At 48.2% G+C, this 14,617-nt stretch overlaps 1 protein-coding gene across 1 annotated transcript; it reads left to right on the top strand.

Moving 5' to 3' along the window:
* Positions 1–2,636: 2,636 nt before the first annotated feature.
* Positions 2,637–12,173, top strand: CNOT11 (CCR4-NOT transcription complex subunit 11; the record flags this gene model as incomplete). The annotated part of the gene is made up of 7 exons (XM_080711903.1): positions 2,637–3,138; positions 5,480–5,644; positions 6,993–7,145; positions 8,013–8,215; positions 9,067–9,269; positions 11,612–11,708; positions 11,976–12,173. The coding sequence occupies 7 exons, from the start codon at positions 2,637–2,639 to the stop codon at positions 12,171–12,173; spliced, it is 1,521 nt and encodes a 506-aa protein (XP_080568029.1).
* Positions 12,174–14,617: the final 2,444 nt, after the last annotated feature.

The following is a 14,617-nucleotide window of genomic DNA, read 5'->3' as shown; positions in this document are numbered from 1 at the left end:
GGTACCTTACAGGGACATTCACTACATCAGAGTCACGCAAACAAGATGGAGGTCATGGGTATAAAAAGTCCGGTCCAGGCCGGGCGTGGTGGCGTGGTGGCGCACGCTTGTAATCCCCGTGCTTGGGAGGCAGAGACAGGAGGATCGCGCAGGTTCAAAGCCAGCTGCGCGCTGGCTTAGGAGACCCTGTTTCCAAATGTAAAATGTAAAAATAGGTCTGGGAGTGTAGCCCAGAGGTAGAAGGGCTTCCAGGAACCCCAGTACCACAAAAAAAAAAAAAAAAAGTCCGGCCCACGTGTAATTCCTTTGGTGTATTTATTTCGAGTGACCCCCTCATGCCATTTTGGCACGGGGCTGTATTTCTATTCTCTGTATTTCCATCTTTCTAATTAACTTCTTTAAATCTTCAGCAACTCTCCAAGCTCTGCATATTTATTCTTAGCTTAGGACAAGAACCCGCAGTAATTTTCTGGTTTTGGTCGTTTTGGCTTTTGTTATGGGTTGGGGAAAAGTGTGTCCGGGACCCTCGCAGGGGTTCCCGGGGAACAGTTTCCCTAAACCATATTCTCCCAATCCGTAACACCTATAACACACATATCATAGATACTTCGTTTGCTTTTTGCATTTAGCATTATATGCCACAGGAATGTTGCCATGTTTTGACTTTTTATTGGAATATCAGATTTACTGGAAGTTGTTAAAGACAAACAAAGGTTTAGAGTAGTGTGCAGAGGTGCATGCCTGTAAACCCCGGTACTAGAGGGGCTGGGCAGAGGATCAAAAGTTTAAGAACAGCCTGGGCAACTCAGAAAGGCTCTGTCTCAAAATTTAAAAGCAATTTTTTTTAAGGGTCCAGCTAAAAGCTGGGCATAGTGGCACACACTTGTAATCCCCGCGCTTGGGAGGCTGAGACAGGAGGATCGCACAGGTTCGAAGCCAGCCTCAGCTACTGAGTGAGGCTCTCAGCAACTTAATGAGACCCTGTTTCCAAATAAAGTATAAAATAGGACCGGGAGCATAGCCTGGAGGTAGAAAAACCCCTTCGTTCCATCCCTAGTACCACAAAAATAAATAAATAAATAAATAAATAAATAAATAAAAAAAATAAATTAAAGGGCCCAGCTAAGAGATGTTATTTCAGGAGTGGTACATAGGCTGGGTGTGGTGGTACATGCTTGTAATCCCAGTAGTTGGGAGACTGAGATAAGATATTCCCAGTTTTGAGGCCAGCCTCAGCTAATTAGGGAGGCCTTCCACAATTTAGTGAGACCCTATTTTAAAATAAAGAATAAAAAATAGGCTGGGGGTGTAGCTCAGAGGTAGAATGCCCTGGGTTCAATCCCCAGTACTGAAAAAAAAAATATTGGACATAGGATGATTTTGAAATAGTCAAATAGGGCTGGGGATGTAAATTAGTGGTAAAATACAGTGCTTGCCCAGAACAGATAAAGCCGGAGTTCCAACCTCACCACCTAAAAAAAAAAAAAAAAGCAAAAACAAAACCCCAAATGACAACAAGATGGCTGAATAGAGGTACCCAGTACCCCACATTTGTCACTCTGCTCCAAGCCAGGGGAGGAGTTGTTCCCCTTTGCAGGGGTTGAGTGAGGAGAGCTGGCATGGTGGTACAGAGACAGGAGGAGAAAAGTTCCACATCACATGTAAGCGGAGCACCATTAGGCTAATAACAGGTTTCTCAGCAGAAATTCTATAGACCAGGAGGGGGTAAAATTATGTGTTCAAGCCCTGAAAGACAATTACTGCCGACCAAGATTACTATACCCAGCAATGCTATCCTTCAGAAACAAAGGTAAGCACAGAGCGAGGAAATGGGACCACCAGATCCGGCATATAAACGATACTCAAGAGTGCAGCTCAGCATGGAAGCAGTGAGTGATCAGTCAAACCAAGGCTGATCAAAATCAGAGCTTTCAGCGACCATAAGGGCCCCAGGGCGGGCTAAGTAAAAAGTTGCACAGAAAACAATACTGTAAATGAGTATATCTTGGAAACATTTTCTTGCAATCTTGTTAAAATTACCACGTACAAAAGCTCACATAAAATATGACTTCTGCAAAAGAAAGTGTAAGGCTAGAAACTTTGGTTAGGAAAAATTGTGTTTTCAGTTATTTGCGTTGATTTTTCTTTTTACTTTGCCGTGGACTGTCACTGATGTTATACTAAGCTAGAAACTAGCATCTAAGATGCACTTTTCAAACTAATTCTAGGGCGATCTGGCGCCGGATGCGGCTCTGACGACGCCTAAGGAATCGGGTTCGCTCGCAGCGGCGGCGCAGACTCGCGAAGCCTGCGCGGCCCTCACGCCACGCCCACCGGCAGGGGAGGCGCGGAGCCCCGCCCCGCGGGCGGCCCCGCCCACTTCCGGCCGCCGCCCCGCCCACCTCGCGTCTCCGGATCCCGGCTTGGCGCCGTTCCACCAGCCTCGCTTCCGCGCGCGCTGTCCCTAGACCAGCCTCGCTTCCGCGCGCGCTGTCCCTAGCTCGGCGGCCGCCGGGCTTCCACGCCGTGCTTTGTTTGCGACGCTGTCGTGTCACAGCGCGCTTTACGGCCGCGGGACGGAGCGAGCCGGCGCGAAGGCCACTGGGGCCCGGAAGCGGGGCAGGCGAGCGAGGTTGATGCCCGGCGGCGGGGCGAGCGCGGCGTCTGGCCGGCTTCTCAGCGCCGCGGAGCAGCGGGGGCCCCGGGGGGAGGCGGCGGCGGCGTGCAGGAGCGGCCCGGCGGGCCCCGGCGGCGGTAGAGGCGGAGCGGGCGGCCCCGGGCCGGGGAGCGGCCCCGCGGGCAGGATGAGCCTGACCCCGAAGGAGCTCTCGAGCCTGCTGAGCATCATCTCGGAGGAGGCGGGCGGCGGCAGCACCTTCGAGGGCCTGTCCACCGCCTTCCACCACTACTTCAGCAAGGCCGACCACTTCCGCCTGGGCTCGGTGCTGGTGATGCTGCTGCAGCAGCCCGACCTGCTGCCCAGCGCGGCGCAGCGCCTCACGGCGCTCTACCTGCTCTGGGAGATGTACCGCACCGAGCCGCTCGCCGCCAACCCCTTCGCCGCCAGCTTCGCGCACCTGCTCAACCCCGCGCCGCCCGCCCGCGGCGGCCAGGAGCCCGACCGGCCGCCGCTCTCAGGTACCTCCCGGCCAGGTGGGCAGGTGTGCGGCGGGGCGGGTCCGCCTGGCCGCTGCCGTCTGCGCTGCTGGGGGGAAACGATCGCCCCCCTGCAGCAGGGGGAGGTGGTAGCTGAGTTAGAGTCTTGGCTCCGAGGATTCCAGTCCAGGTCATCAGAGCATACAGCTTACGGCAGGGCTGACCGGTTTAGTTTCTAAAGGATGGTTCATTCTTCTAAAACGCATCTGGCCGTGTGTCAGTAGTAACACACGGAATCTGTCCCCATTGTGAAGGCTCAGAGGAATAAATAGAAGTCAATATGAAGAGCCCGGATAAGCCGGGCGTGGTGGGCACGCTTGTAATCCCAGCATTCGGGAGGCTGAAAGAGGAGGGTCGTGGTTCGAGGACAGCTTCAGCTACTTAAGTGAGGCCCTTTGCAACTCAGTGAGACCCTGTGTCAATACAAAGAATAAAAAATAGGACTGGGAGCCCGGCGTGGTGGCGCTCGCTTGTAATCCCAGCATTCGGGAGGCTTGAGACCGTAGTAGAGCGGTTCGCGGACAGCCTCAGCTATTAGTGAGGCACTCAGCAATTTAGTGAGACCCTGTTTCAAAATAAAGAGTAAAAAACAGGGCAGAGGGTGTAGCTCGGAGTTCAAATGCCCCTGGGTTACACACACACACACACACACACACACACACACAGACTGGGGGGGTATAGCTTGGAGGTAGAATGCCCCAGGTTCCATCCCTAGTACGGCAAAAACAAAAAACAACAACAAAGAAGCCCGGATAAATTGTTGGGTGGAAACCCACATTACACAACTGAGGACCGTGTAGCTGCCTGCCTTGGTCTGTTATAATGTGATGGGGGCAGAGGATAGAACTAGGCTCAGATTCATGGTTTCTGTTAGAAAATGTGTGTGTCCTCGGCATGACAGTAGAATGTACGCTTGGGCAGCACTGGGGAGAGCAGAGGTAGGTGCGTTGCAAGGGAGCATTTTTTATTTTTGTGGTGCTGGGTATTGAACCCTGGGTCAGACCCGTGCTCTGCAAGGGCTCTACACTACACCCCAGCCCCGAGGATGCATTCTGAAAGCGCAAGCAGGAGATGCTTTATCAAGGTTAGCTTCAGGAGAACCAGTCCGGCACAATAAGGGCACCCTGAAGACTACTAGGTGGAGATATAGTTCGAGGTGGGAAACAGCTCGGTCTTCTGTAGTCTTTAGCTAGTGGGGTAAGGGCGATGGCTCTGTAGGTAGGGTGTGCTGGGTAAGGAGTCGTGGATAAGGTGGCAGATTTGGATGTAGTACCAGGGCCACTGATGGCGCAGGAGGACTTCTGCGTTATAAGCTAGTTGTTCTCACAAGCAGCCCCCCTGGATCCAGAACATTTTCTGATTGCCTTGAACCGATGTTGTCTGAGGACAGCCTTTATGTAAGACTGAGTTGCCCTGAGGGTACAGGTGCTTACCTGGCTTTCAGGAAGTTTGTTGATTGCCCAGAAAGTGAACGCCAAACTCGTGTGGTGAAAAGCTGCTACCCAGCGGTGTGCCAGTCCACTCCGTAATCCCCAGGACTTGGGAGGCCGAGATAGGAGGAGCTCAGATTTGAAGACATCCTTGGCAACTTAGTGAGGCCCTCTGCAACTCAGACCTTGTTTCAAAATAAGAAATAAAATTAGGCTGGGGGTGTAGCTCAGAGGTTGAATGCCCCTGGGTTCCATCCCCAGCACCACAAAACAAACACACTTGCCACCCTACAGTGCTTGTATTAGGGAATGAGAGCAGTGGGGTTCTGGTCACAGGTCTTTTGACTTTTTCTTTTTTTGGGGGAGTACTGGGGATGGAACCCAAGGGCATTCTACCTCCGAGCTGCACCTGCAGCCCTATTTTTTTTTATTATGGGGTGTAGCTTGGAGGTAGAATGCCCCTGGGTTCAATCCCAAGTACAACCAAAAAAAAAAAAAAAAAAAAAAAGGGCAAGAAGCCGGGGTGCCCAGAAGTGCTTTCTAAGGCAGCCTGAGCCCAGTGTGGCTACTGCACATGGCCGGCCGCTGGCTCCACGCTTTCTGTATTTTTGCTGGCAGTTGTAAGCTTTAGTCTTTGCAGGAACAGGAGTACTGTGGAAAACAAAGTTCTTAGTAACCGCAGAAACCTCAAGCTTCACGGCCACAGATCAGAGTTCCAGGTGACACACGTAACCGCAGCGCTCAAAGGCATATATTTGGTCAAGATTTAATTGTAATTTAGTTTTCTAAAGTGTGTGGGTCGAGGTGGCAAGCAGCAAATGCTCATGTACCAGGTGGAAACTGCTTTGTAAGAGTGGCCACTGGAGACATCGCTCATACGTCTGTGTTTGCAGGATTTCTGCCTCCTATAACTCCACCAGAAAAGTTTTTTCTTTCCCAGCTGATGCTGGCACCCCCAAGAGAACTCTTCAAAAAGACGCCTCGCCAGATCGCGTTGATGGATGTCGGAAACATGGGCCAGTCTGTGGACATCAGTGGCCTTCAGTTAGCCTTGGCTGGTAAGGAGGCGGCGGGGGTGGGCATTCCTGCCTCTTCTTACTGAAGAGATGGCTTTGTTACCTTCATCATGCTAAAGGTCAATATCCTTTATTTAAAAATGTAGTTTTGCCATGCATGGTGGCGCACGCCATTCGGGAAGGCTGAGACCGGAGGATCACGGTTCGCGGACAACCTCAGCTACTTAGTGAGGCCCTCCACAACTTAGTGAGACCCTTTTTCAAAATAAAAGAATAAAAAATAGGGTTGGGGGTGTAGCTCGGAGGTCAAATGCCCCTGGGTTCCATCCCCAAACCCGCAAAAAAATAATGTAGTTCCAAGGGCTTGGCGTGGTGATGCAGGCTTGTAAACCTAGTGCTTGGGAGGCTGAGACAGGAGGATCATGCAGGTTCAAAGCCAGCCTCAGCTACTTAGTGAGGCTCTCAACAACTTTGTGAGACCCTGTTTCCAAATAAAATATAAAATAGGTCTGGGAGTATAGCCTGAAGGTAGAAAAGCCCCTGAATTCCACCCCCAGTATTAAAAAAAAAGAAAGAAAGAAAGAAAGAAAGAAAGAAAGAAAGAAAGAAAGAAAGAAAGGTTTCACCTGGGCAGGGTGGTGCACACTTATAGTCCCAACATTTGAGAGGCTGAGACGGGAGGATTGCAGTTCGAGGACAGCCTTGGCTACTTAGTGAGGCTCTTTGCAACTCAGTAAGACCCTGTTTCAAAATAAAGAATAAAAAAAAATAAAAAATAGGGCTGGGTGTAGCTCAAAGGTAGAGTGCCCCTGGGTTCTAGTCCTAGTATTGCTAAATAAATAAATAATGTAGTTTCAAGGTTGGGCATGGTGGCGCTTGCCTGTAATCCCAGTATTTGGGAAGCTGAGACAGGAGGATCACAGGTTCAAAGCCAGTCTCGACAACTTAGTGGGACGCTGTTTTCAAATAAAAAATAAAATCAGGCTGGGGGTTTAGCTCAGAGGTAAAATGCCTTGGGCTCAATTCCCCATGCCACCAAAAAAAAAAAAGTTTCAGCCAGGTGTGGTGGTGCACACTTGTAATTCTAGTATTTGGGAGGCTGAGACTGGAGGGCCCAGGTTTGAGGCCATCCTTAACAAATTAGCAAGGCCCGTTACAATTTAGACCTCAGACCTTGTTTCAAAATAAAAAATCAAGTAGGGTTGGGGGTGTAGATAAAATGTCTGAGTTCAGTCCCCAGTACAATTACAAAATAAAGACGTTTGTACACAGGCACACGCATACCACACAAGGCCTTGTGCACGTTGCAGAGCGCGCCCTCGTTGGTGGTTGTCATTCCCTGCTCCTCTCGACCCTTAATCTTTAAAGGCCTCTCGTTTTCACCTCTCAGAACGCCAGTCTGAACTGCCAACCCAGAGTAAAGCCAGCTTCCCTAGTATTCTCAGCGACCCAGACCCGGATTCCTCCAACTCTGGCTTTGACAGCTCAGTCGCCTCTCGGATTACAGAGTCTCTGGTCAGTGGACCAAAACCACCCATTGAAAGTAGGTATATGAACACTTAGGCCCCGGGGTTACTAGCAGCATGTCCTAGAACTTTCCTGCTTTGTTTCATCTTAGCGTTCTCATTGCTCCTTCAACTTGAACGTAAATGTGAAACTTCTTAGTAGAGTGCTTAGAACATAATAAAGCAGCTCAGTGGGAATTTGTTTCTTCTTTAAAAAGTTATGCACCCGGCACACGCTTGTAATCTCAGTAGTTGGGAGGCTGAAACGGGAGGCTCTCAGGTCCAAGGCGAGCCTTGGCAACTCAGTGAGACCCTGTTTCCAAAAAAGAAACAAAAAAGGACTGAGGGTGTGAGCCGGGCGTGGTGCCACACGCTTGTCATCCCAGCATTCTGGAGGCTGAGACAGGAGGATCGTGGTTCGAGGACAGCCTCAGCTGCTTAGTGAGCCCTTTGCAACTCAGTGAGACCGTTTTCAAATAAAGATTAAAAAATAGGGCTGGGGGTGTGGCTTGAAGGTAGAACACTCCTCGGTTCCATCCCCAGTACCACACACAGCCCTCCTCACCCCTCAGAGTGATAGACTTGACCACCTCATCAGTGGTCCCAGGAGAGATTCGGTGCGAGTCCCTGCGTTACAAGTGAAGGCACAGTGGAGATGTTTGTGCAAACAAAAAAAAAAAAAAGAAAAAGACATCCGCTATAAACTAGAGCGTACAGTCTCAAATTTGGCAGAGGATAGGATGCATAATGGGAAGGAGCCAGCTTGTGGGGTGAAGCTCAGGGTAGATGCGCCTCTCGCGCCCTCCCCCGCCCCCACGCATTTGTGCACTTCCTCGAGTGACATTTGCGAGACACCTGCAGATGTCAGCTTGCTGATGGAAGCGCATCCTCTACTCTCCTTGCAGGCCACTTTCGGCCAGAATTCATCCGTCCGCCACCTCCGCTCCACATTTGCGAGGATGAGCTGGCTTGGCTGAATCCTACAGAGCCTGACCATGCGATTCAGTGGGATAAGTCCATGTGCGTTAAGAATAGCACGGGCGTGGAGATCAAGAGAGTCATGGCCAAAGCCTTCAAGAGCCCCTTGTCTTCTCCCCAACAAACGCAGGTCTGTCAGTCACACACTCTCTCGCGGGTTTGTTTCATGAAGCGGTAGGCTGCAGTAAGCTCCTGTCGGCCGGAGCCAGCACTAGGTGTCTGCAAGGCTTTTTGGATCTTTGGAGCTTTGCTCTGCCTCTTCTGCTTCTGGTACTTTAGCTGATAGGGCAGGAAGTCTGAGGATGGACAGTGCTCGTGTCCCTCGCACCTGCTTCTTGCTGGGCACCAGCCTGGCACTTCGTTTGCACTGTTACACTGGAGCTGGACAGAGCCTCTTCTGAGGGTGGGTGGAGGAGTCGGAGGCCCAGGGAAGCCGAACTGGTCCCAGCTCACAACTGGTTGGCCATAGGCTTGCTGTCCAGTGGAGACTGGATGGCCCCGCTCCCCTGGGGGAAGGCAGGGTAACCGTGTGGGGGGGTTCTCATTGGTGAGTTTTAGTGAGATATTCTCCAATTCAGTTTATTATCAGAAATAGTCACAACTTCATATAGTGTATAACTCAGTAGAGCGTCTTGAAATACAGTCCGTGGGACACACAGGTAGGGAAGAGCACAGAAAGTTTAAAAGTACTTAATGGACAGAACTTCAGAATCCAGGGCCTCATACATGCCAGGCGAACACTTGCTTTACCATTGAAATGTATTCCTGGCATGAAAAAATGTTTTTGAGGCGACTGTTGGAACCTCAAAGGGTGGGTTGGGTGCAAGGTAAGTGTGAAGCAGGACACTCACTACTTACAGACCTTCCCATCCTGCCCCTCGCTACTTCCTTCCCCGCTGGGTCTGGTAGGGCAAGCATTGTTTTTTGTAGGCAAGAAAAATTTCTAATCTGGCTTAAAAATCTCTCTTTAATTTTTTTTAGCTCCTTGGTGAGTTAGAAAAAGACCCCAAACTCGTTTATCATATTGGCCTCACTCCAGCCAAACTTCCGGACCTAGTGGAGAACAACCCTCTGGTTGCTATAGAGATGTTGCTGAAGTTGATGCAGTCAAGCCAGATCACCGAGTACTTCTCCGTCCTGGTCAATATGGACATGTCCTTACATTCGATGGAAGTCGTCAATCGGTAAGATCCCACGCCTGGCCAGGTACACGGGGCACGCAGATCCAGAGCACATGGCCAGGCGAGAACTGGAGCAGAAGGCTGTAGGAATGTTTGCATTTTTGTACTGGGAACTGAAACCAAGGGCATTCTACCTTGAGCTACACCTCAGCTCTGTTTGACTATTGTGAAAGGTCTCGCTCAGCTACTCTGCCCTGGCCTCAGGCCTGTGAACTTAGTGTCCATTTGTAAGAACTCTTTTTTTTTAATGCGGTACTGGGGATGGAACCCAGGGGCATTCTACCTCCAAGCTACACTCCCAGCCCTATTTTTTATTCTATATTTTGAAACAGGGTCTCACGGAGTTGCAAGGGCCTCACTAAGTAGTTGAGGCTGGCCAAGAACCATGATTCTCCTGTCTCAGCCTCCTGAATGCTGGGATTAAAAGCGTGCGCCACCACGCCCGGCTGTAAGAACTCTTGAGGGTCAGAAGTCAACATGTTTTGGGTTAATAGAAGCATAAGTAAAACTTAGAGATTTTTTCCTCATAGCAATTAACAGTCGTATGGAAAAGTATCTTAAGAGCTGAGGGAATTCCAGGCAGGTCATCATGGAGCTTCTTGTGTTCTCCCAGCCCTTCGTTGACTCATAGGCTCTTTACATTTCTTCGTGCATGGGTTTCATGTTTTTACCTTATTTTCCATACCAGCATGCCTTAGGTAAATTACAAGTTAGCTGGTGAGCTTGGGAGCCTGTTGCATTGTTTGCAGCCAGGGTGGCCATCGCCTGGCTTTGCCTTCTGGTTCCCGTGTAGGCTTCACGCCGAGTCCCCTTTCATGTGGTGTCCTGAATAGATGACAAATTATACGATCCCTGTGAGGGGAAATTCATTCTCACTGCCAGGCAACTGGACCTTCCTTAGATCACGTTTACTGAATGCTTGTTTCCCAGTTGAGACATTTAAAATTCAAAACTAAACTAATAAAAGTTAATGTATCCTTTTAAGCTGGAGATTATGTTTTAAACTTGAACCAGAAGCCAGGCGTGGTGGCACACGCTTATAATCCCCATGCTTGGGAGGCGGAGACGGGAGGATCATGCAGGTTCGAAGTCAGCTGCGCTGGCTTAAGAGACCCTGTTTCCAAATAAAAATAATATAAAAAATAGGTCTGGGAGTGTAGCCTAGAGGTAGAAGGATTTCCAGGAACCCTAGTACCACACACACAAAAAACATTGAAGTAGAAAAAACATTTTTTTGGTGTGTGGCTCTGGGGAATTGAACCCAGAGGCATTCTGCCTCCAAGCCACACCCCCAGCCCTCTTTTATTTTTACTTATTTAATTTATTTAGCAGGTTTGGGGATGGAACCCAGGGGCATTTAACCTCTGAGCTACACCCCCTGCCCTATTTTTTTTTTATTCTTTATTTGAAACCAGGTCTCACTGAGTTGCAGAGGGCCTCACTAAGTAGCTGAGGCTGTCCGCGAACCACGATCCTCCGGTCTCAGCCTCTGGAATGCTGGGATTACAAGTGTGCGCCACCACGCCCGGCTATTTTTATTTTTTTTTAAATGGGGCCTCACTAGGTTGATGAAACTCTCATCACTTTTATTTTTCTCTAAAACATTCCACACAACCTTTTTGAAAAAAAAGAAAAAAGAAAAGAAAAGCTCTCAAGACTCTAAAATGCAGATTCTGGGTATGACGTGCTCCTGAAAATGCTAATGCTGGCCATTTCCAGGCTTCTCATGGTATGCATCAGTTTAAGTCACTTGCCCCTTTGGTACTGGGGATTGAACTCAGGCAGGATTCTGAGCTACACCCTGGGGCTTGTTTTAGTTTTTATTTTGAAACGAATCTCACTAAGTTGCTGAGGCTGGCTCAGAGCCCATGATCCTCTTATCTTAGCCTTCCAAGTCTTTTATGCTACTTTTTTTTGGGTACAAACCCTTCATTTTAGCATTTGTTTATATATTGAACTGTTTCCATACTAAATCTATACTTAACTCTCACAGCATTTTTACATAATAGGGCTTTCCTAAACATTAAAACCTGGTAACTGTCCAGGTTGTTGGTACTTGGATGCTGAGAAACATGGATTATGACTTAACTGGGAGCACTCAGGGACGTGCTGCTCCAAGAAAGCACAGCTTAATGAGTAACTGCAGTGTGGACTGCTAAGTGCAGGCTTGACTAAAAAGCAGGACCATCGCTTACACGAGTAAGTGGTTGCGGCTCTTGGGTTGATTTGCTGAAAGTTCTTAGAACTGGGGAACTGGATGATGTTAACAGAAATTTTCACCGATGACCACAGGAAGTTTGTGTTTTGTGGTTTAATGAGCAGTGTAAATTTCTTTTATGGAGCAGACTCACCACAGCTGTCGACCTGCCTCCTGAGTTTATTCACCTGTATATATCAAACTGCATCTCTACCTGTGAACAGATTAAGGATAAGTATATGCAGGTGAGTAAGAGCAAACTTTTTATTATACTTAGTTTTTATTTTTTGGTGGTACTGGGGATGGAACCCTTCTATCTCCAGGCTACATTCCCAGACCTGTTTTTTATTTTTTATTTGGAAAATGGGTCTCTTAAGCGAGGCTGGCTTCGAACCTGTGCCTCCTAAGCACGGCATTACAAGCGTGTGCCACCACGTCTGGCAAAGAAAAGCAATTTAAATGTTTCAAATAGGAAAATGTACTAGGCACCAAAACTTCCTTTTTCTCCTCAGAATCGTTTGGTGCGCCTCGTGTGCGTCTTCCTCCAGTCCCTGATTCGTAACAAAATCATCAACGTGCAGGACTTGTTCATAGAAGTGCAGGCCTTCTGCATCGAGTTCAGCAGGATCCGAGAAGCTGCAGGCCTGTTCAGGTTGTTGAAGACACTGGATACCGGGGAGACGCCTTCGGAGACCAAAATGTCAAAGTAGCACCGCAGTCATTGATCTGTATTGTGATTAGTTTCTAAAACTGTTAGAAAAAGAGGGATTGCCTGGTCAGATGCATATAAACCCTTTATGTACTTAAGTTTTCCTTTTTCTGGATGACTTTCTTGTATAGGTGAGTTTATGGTAAAAACTTGGGAAAATATGTTTTAGGTATCTTGGCAATGACTACTCAGGAAGAGTGGTTAGCCCTAAAAAAAATTTTTTTTTGGAGAAAAAAAAAGTAGATGGTGTTTTAACTCCTTTTTTAGTACTATAGAGCAAAAGTGCTTGTTTTTACTTAAGATACGGGCTTCTGATGCATCAGGAACGTGCTTTTCCTAAGGTCCTGTTGTCAACAGCATCCAGCGACAGTCTGAGGCTCGTGGATCTTCTCATCAAGCACAGCCTGAGCCGAGGGCACCGCTGCAGCTGTGTCTTGTGAGGACTTAATGAATGCCTTTCGCGGGCCTCTTAAAGACACAGGAACTTTGCCCATTGTCTAGGCTGTAGTAGCTGCTGGTTTTAATCCCCCTCCTCAAGATGGCCCTGTTATAGTCTAAGGCGTTTTTTGGTTTTGTTTTGGGAGGTGTCGTCCTGGGAACAGCTGCTTGACACGAGAGCAGTGCGCAGTGTGCGGCGGTCACCCCTCATGTAACTTTGGACAACAGTGCCTTCATTAAAGCTCTTTTATTTTTTTTTTAAATCAACTGTCATCTGATATTTTTTTTATTGGAGAAAGCATGAAAATTTCATGAGAAAATGATCTGTTTCACAGGAATCACCTCTAATCCAACACTTCTCATGTACTGGGATTACAGTCATGTACCACCAAGCCTAGCTAAACCTCAATTTTTTTTAAGAGTACAAGTTCCAATTTTTGTAACATTTAGAGCAGTACTCCTAGATTGGCGGGGGGACTGTCTTAGTTATGTAACAGGAAAGCCTTCAGACGCTAAAATGGTAAACCCCAAACAGCTAAGTGATAGCAACAAGCCGGTTTCTCACTGTTTGGCCTAAGTGGGCATCGCCGACTGCACTCAGCATGAAGAGCCAGCCATTCCGGGCTTGCTGCCAGGGAGGGACACCCCGCCCCTCATATTTACTTAAATTTTTTGTGGTACTGGGGATTGAGCCCAGGGGCATTCTACCTCTGAGATATACCCCAGCCCTATTCTTTATTTTGAAAAAGGGCCTCACTAAGCTGAGGCTGGCGGCGAACCTGTGATCCTCCTGTCTCAGCTTCCCAAGTACTCAGTTACAGGCCTGTGCCACCACACTTGGCTTTCAAATTTATTTTAAATACCTTCCAAAGACAGATAGTTACACCTTAGTATTTTGAAAAAATAAGACAAGCTGGGCACAGTGGCTGGCAGGTTTGGGGTCAGCTTCAGCTATTTAGCAAGGCTACTTTGGGTGAGACCCTCTTTCATAATAAAATAGGGCTGGGGGTTTGCTTAGAAGTAGAATTCCCCAAGTTCAATTCCCCACTAAGACTTGAATCAAGATGTATGACACCTCTAGAAAGTGGATTAGACATGTTTAAAAGTAAAACCAGGCAGGTGGCCGCACCTGTAGCTCCAGCCATTCCCAGGAGGCTGAGGTGAGACATTCTCTCGAGCCTAGGGATTGGAGGCCACCCTGGGAACAGAATGAGTTTTCCTTCCTTTTGGAAAATAAGACAAACTACCAAAAGCAAAACTACAGCTGTGTAATAGACTTCTGGGTGTAACTAAATCCATTTAACTGGATAAACAAAAACCTCGAATTCTCAGGATTTTTTAGTTCCGACTTCCAGCTTTAATATCTTCTAATACCTGTTAAACGAGAAGCCAGCAATAAAAACATCTTAGAGTAGGAAGAGAAGTTATTTCAAAATAAGAATTGGGATCCAATTAATTCTCATCAACAGTATTTATTACTCACGTCATAGAAAAGCTTTCTCAGGGAGCACGCGCTCGCCACTCAAACCCACTTTAAAGGAGGGAGTGTGTGCTTTTATACACTTCAAGTGACTCGCATTCTCACGGCGTCCACTTTGAGCTGGAAAGTCAGTGGGTCCAGAGAACGCTCACTGCCAGCAACCCAGGTTTCTCCTTAGTTTGGCTGCAGCATGGCTGATTATGAAATGACAGGCGTTGCATTTCTGAAAATGACATGCTAATATGAATTTTTAAGATGTAAGAGCTAAACTAGCGGGAAGGTGCAGGTGGCTTTCCAATTGGCACAGAATCCGCCACAAAACTAGCTCTGCTTCTAGCCAACATCCATTTTAGGAATGGCCGGGTGGGACAGGGACTGCCTTTTTCTTTGTGGTCTTAAGAGACTGAGGGGCATTCTACCTCTGAGCCACACCCCTCGGCTCTTTTTATTTCTAAAAGGGGTCTGCTATCACTGTGAGTCCCAATAAGCTGCTGCTGCTGGTCTTGAACCTATGATCTTGCCTCAGC

Source organism: Muscardinus avellanarius (assembly GCF_963383645.1).
Source record: "Muscardinus avellanarius genome assembly, chromosome: 15".
Lineage (NCBI taxonomy): Eukaryota > Metazoa > Chordata > Mammalia > Rodentia > Gliridae > Muscardinus > Muscardinus avellanarius.
Note: the sequence above shows the minus strand (reverse complement) of the source record. Positions and strands in the feature narration are given on the sequence as shown.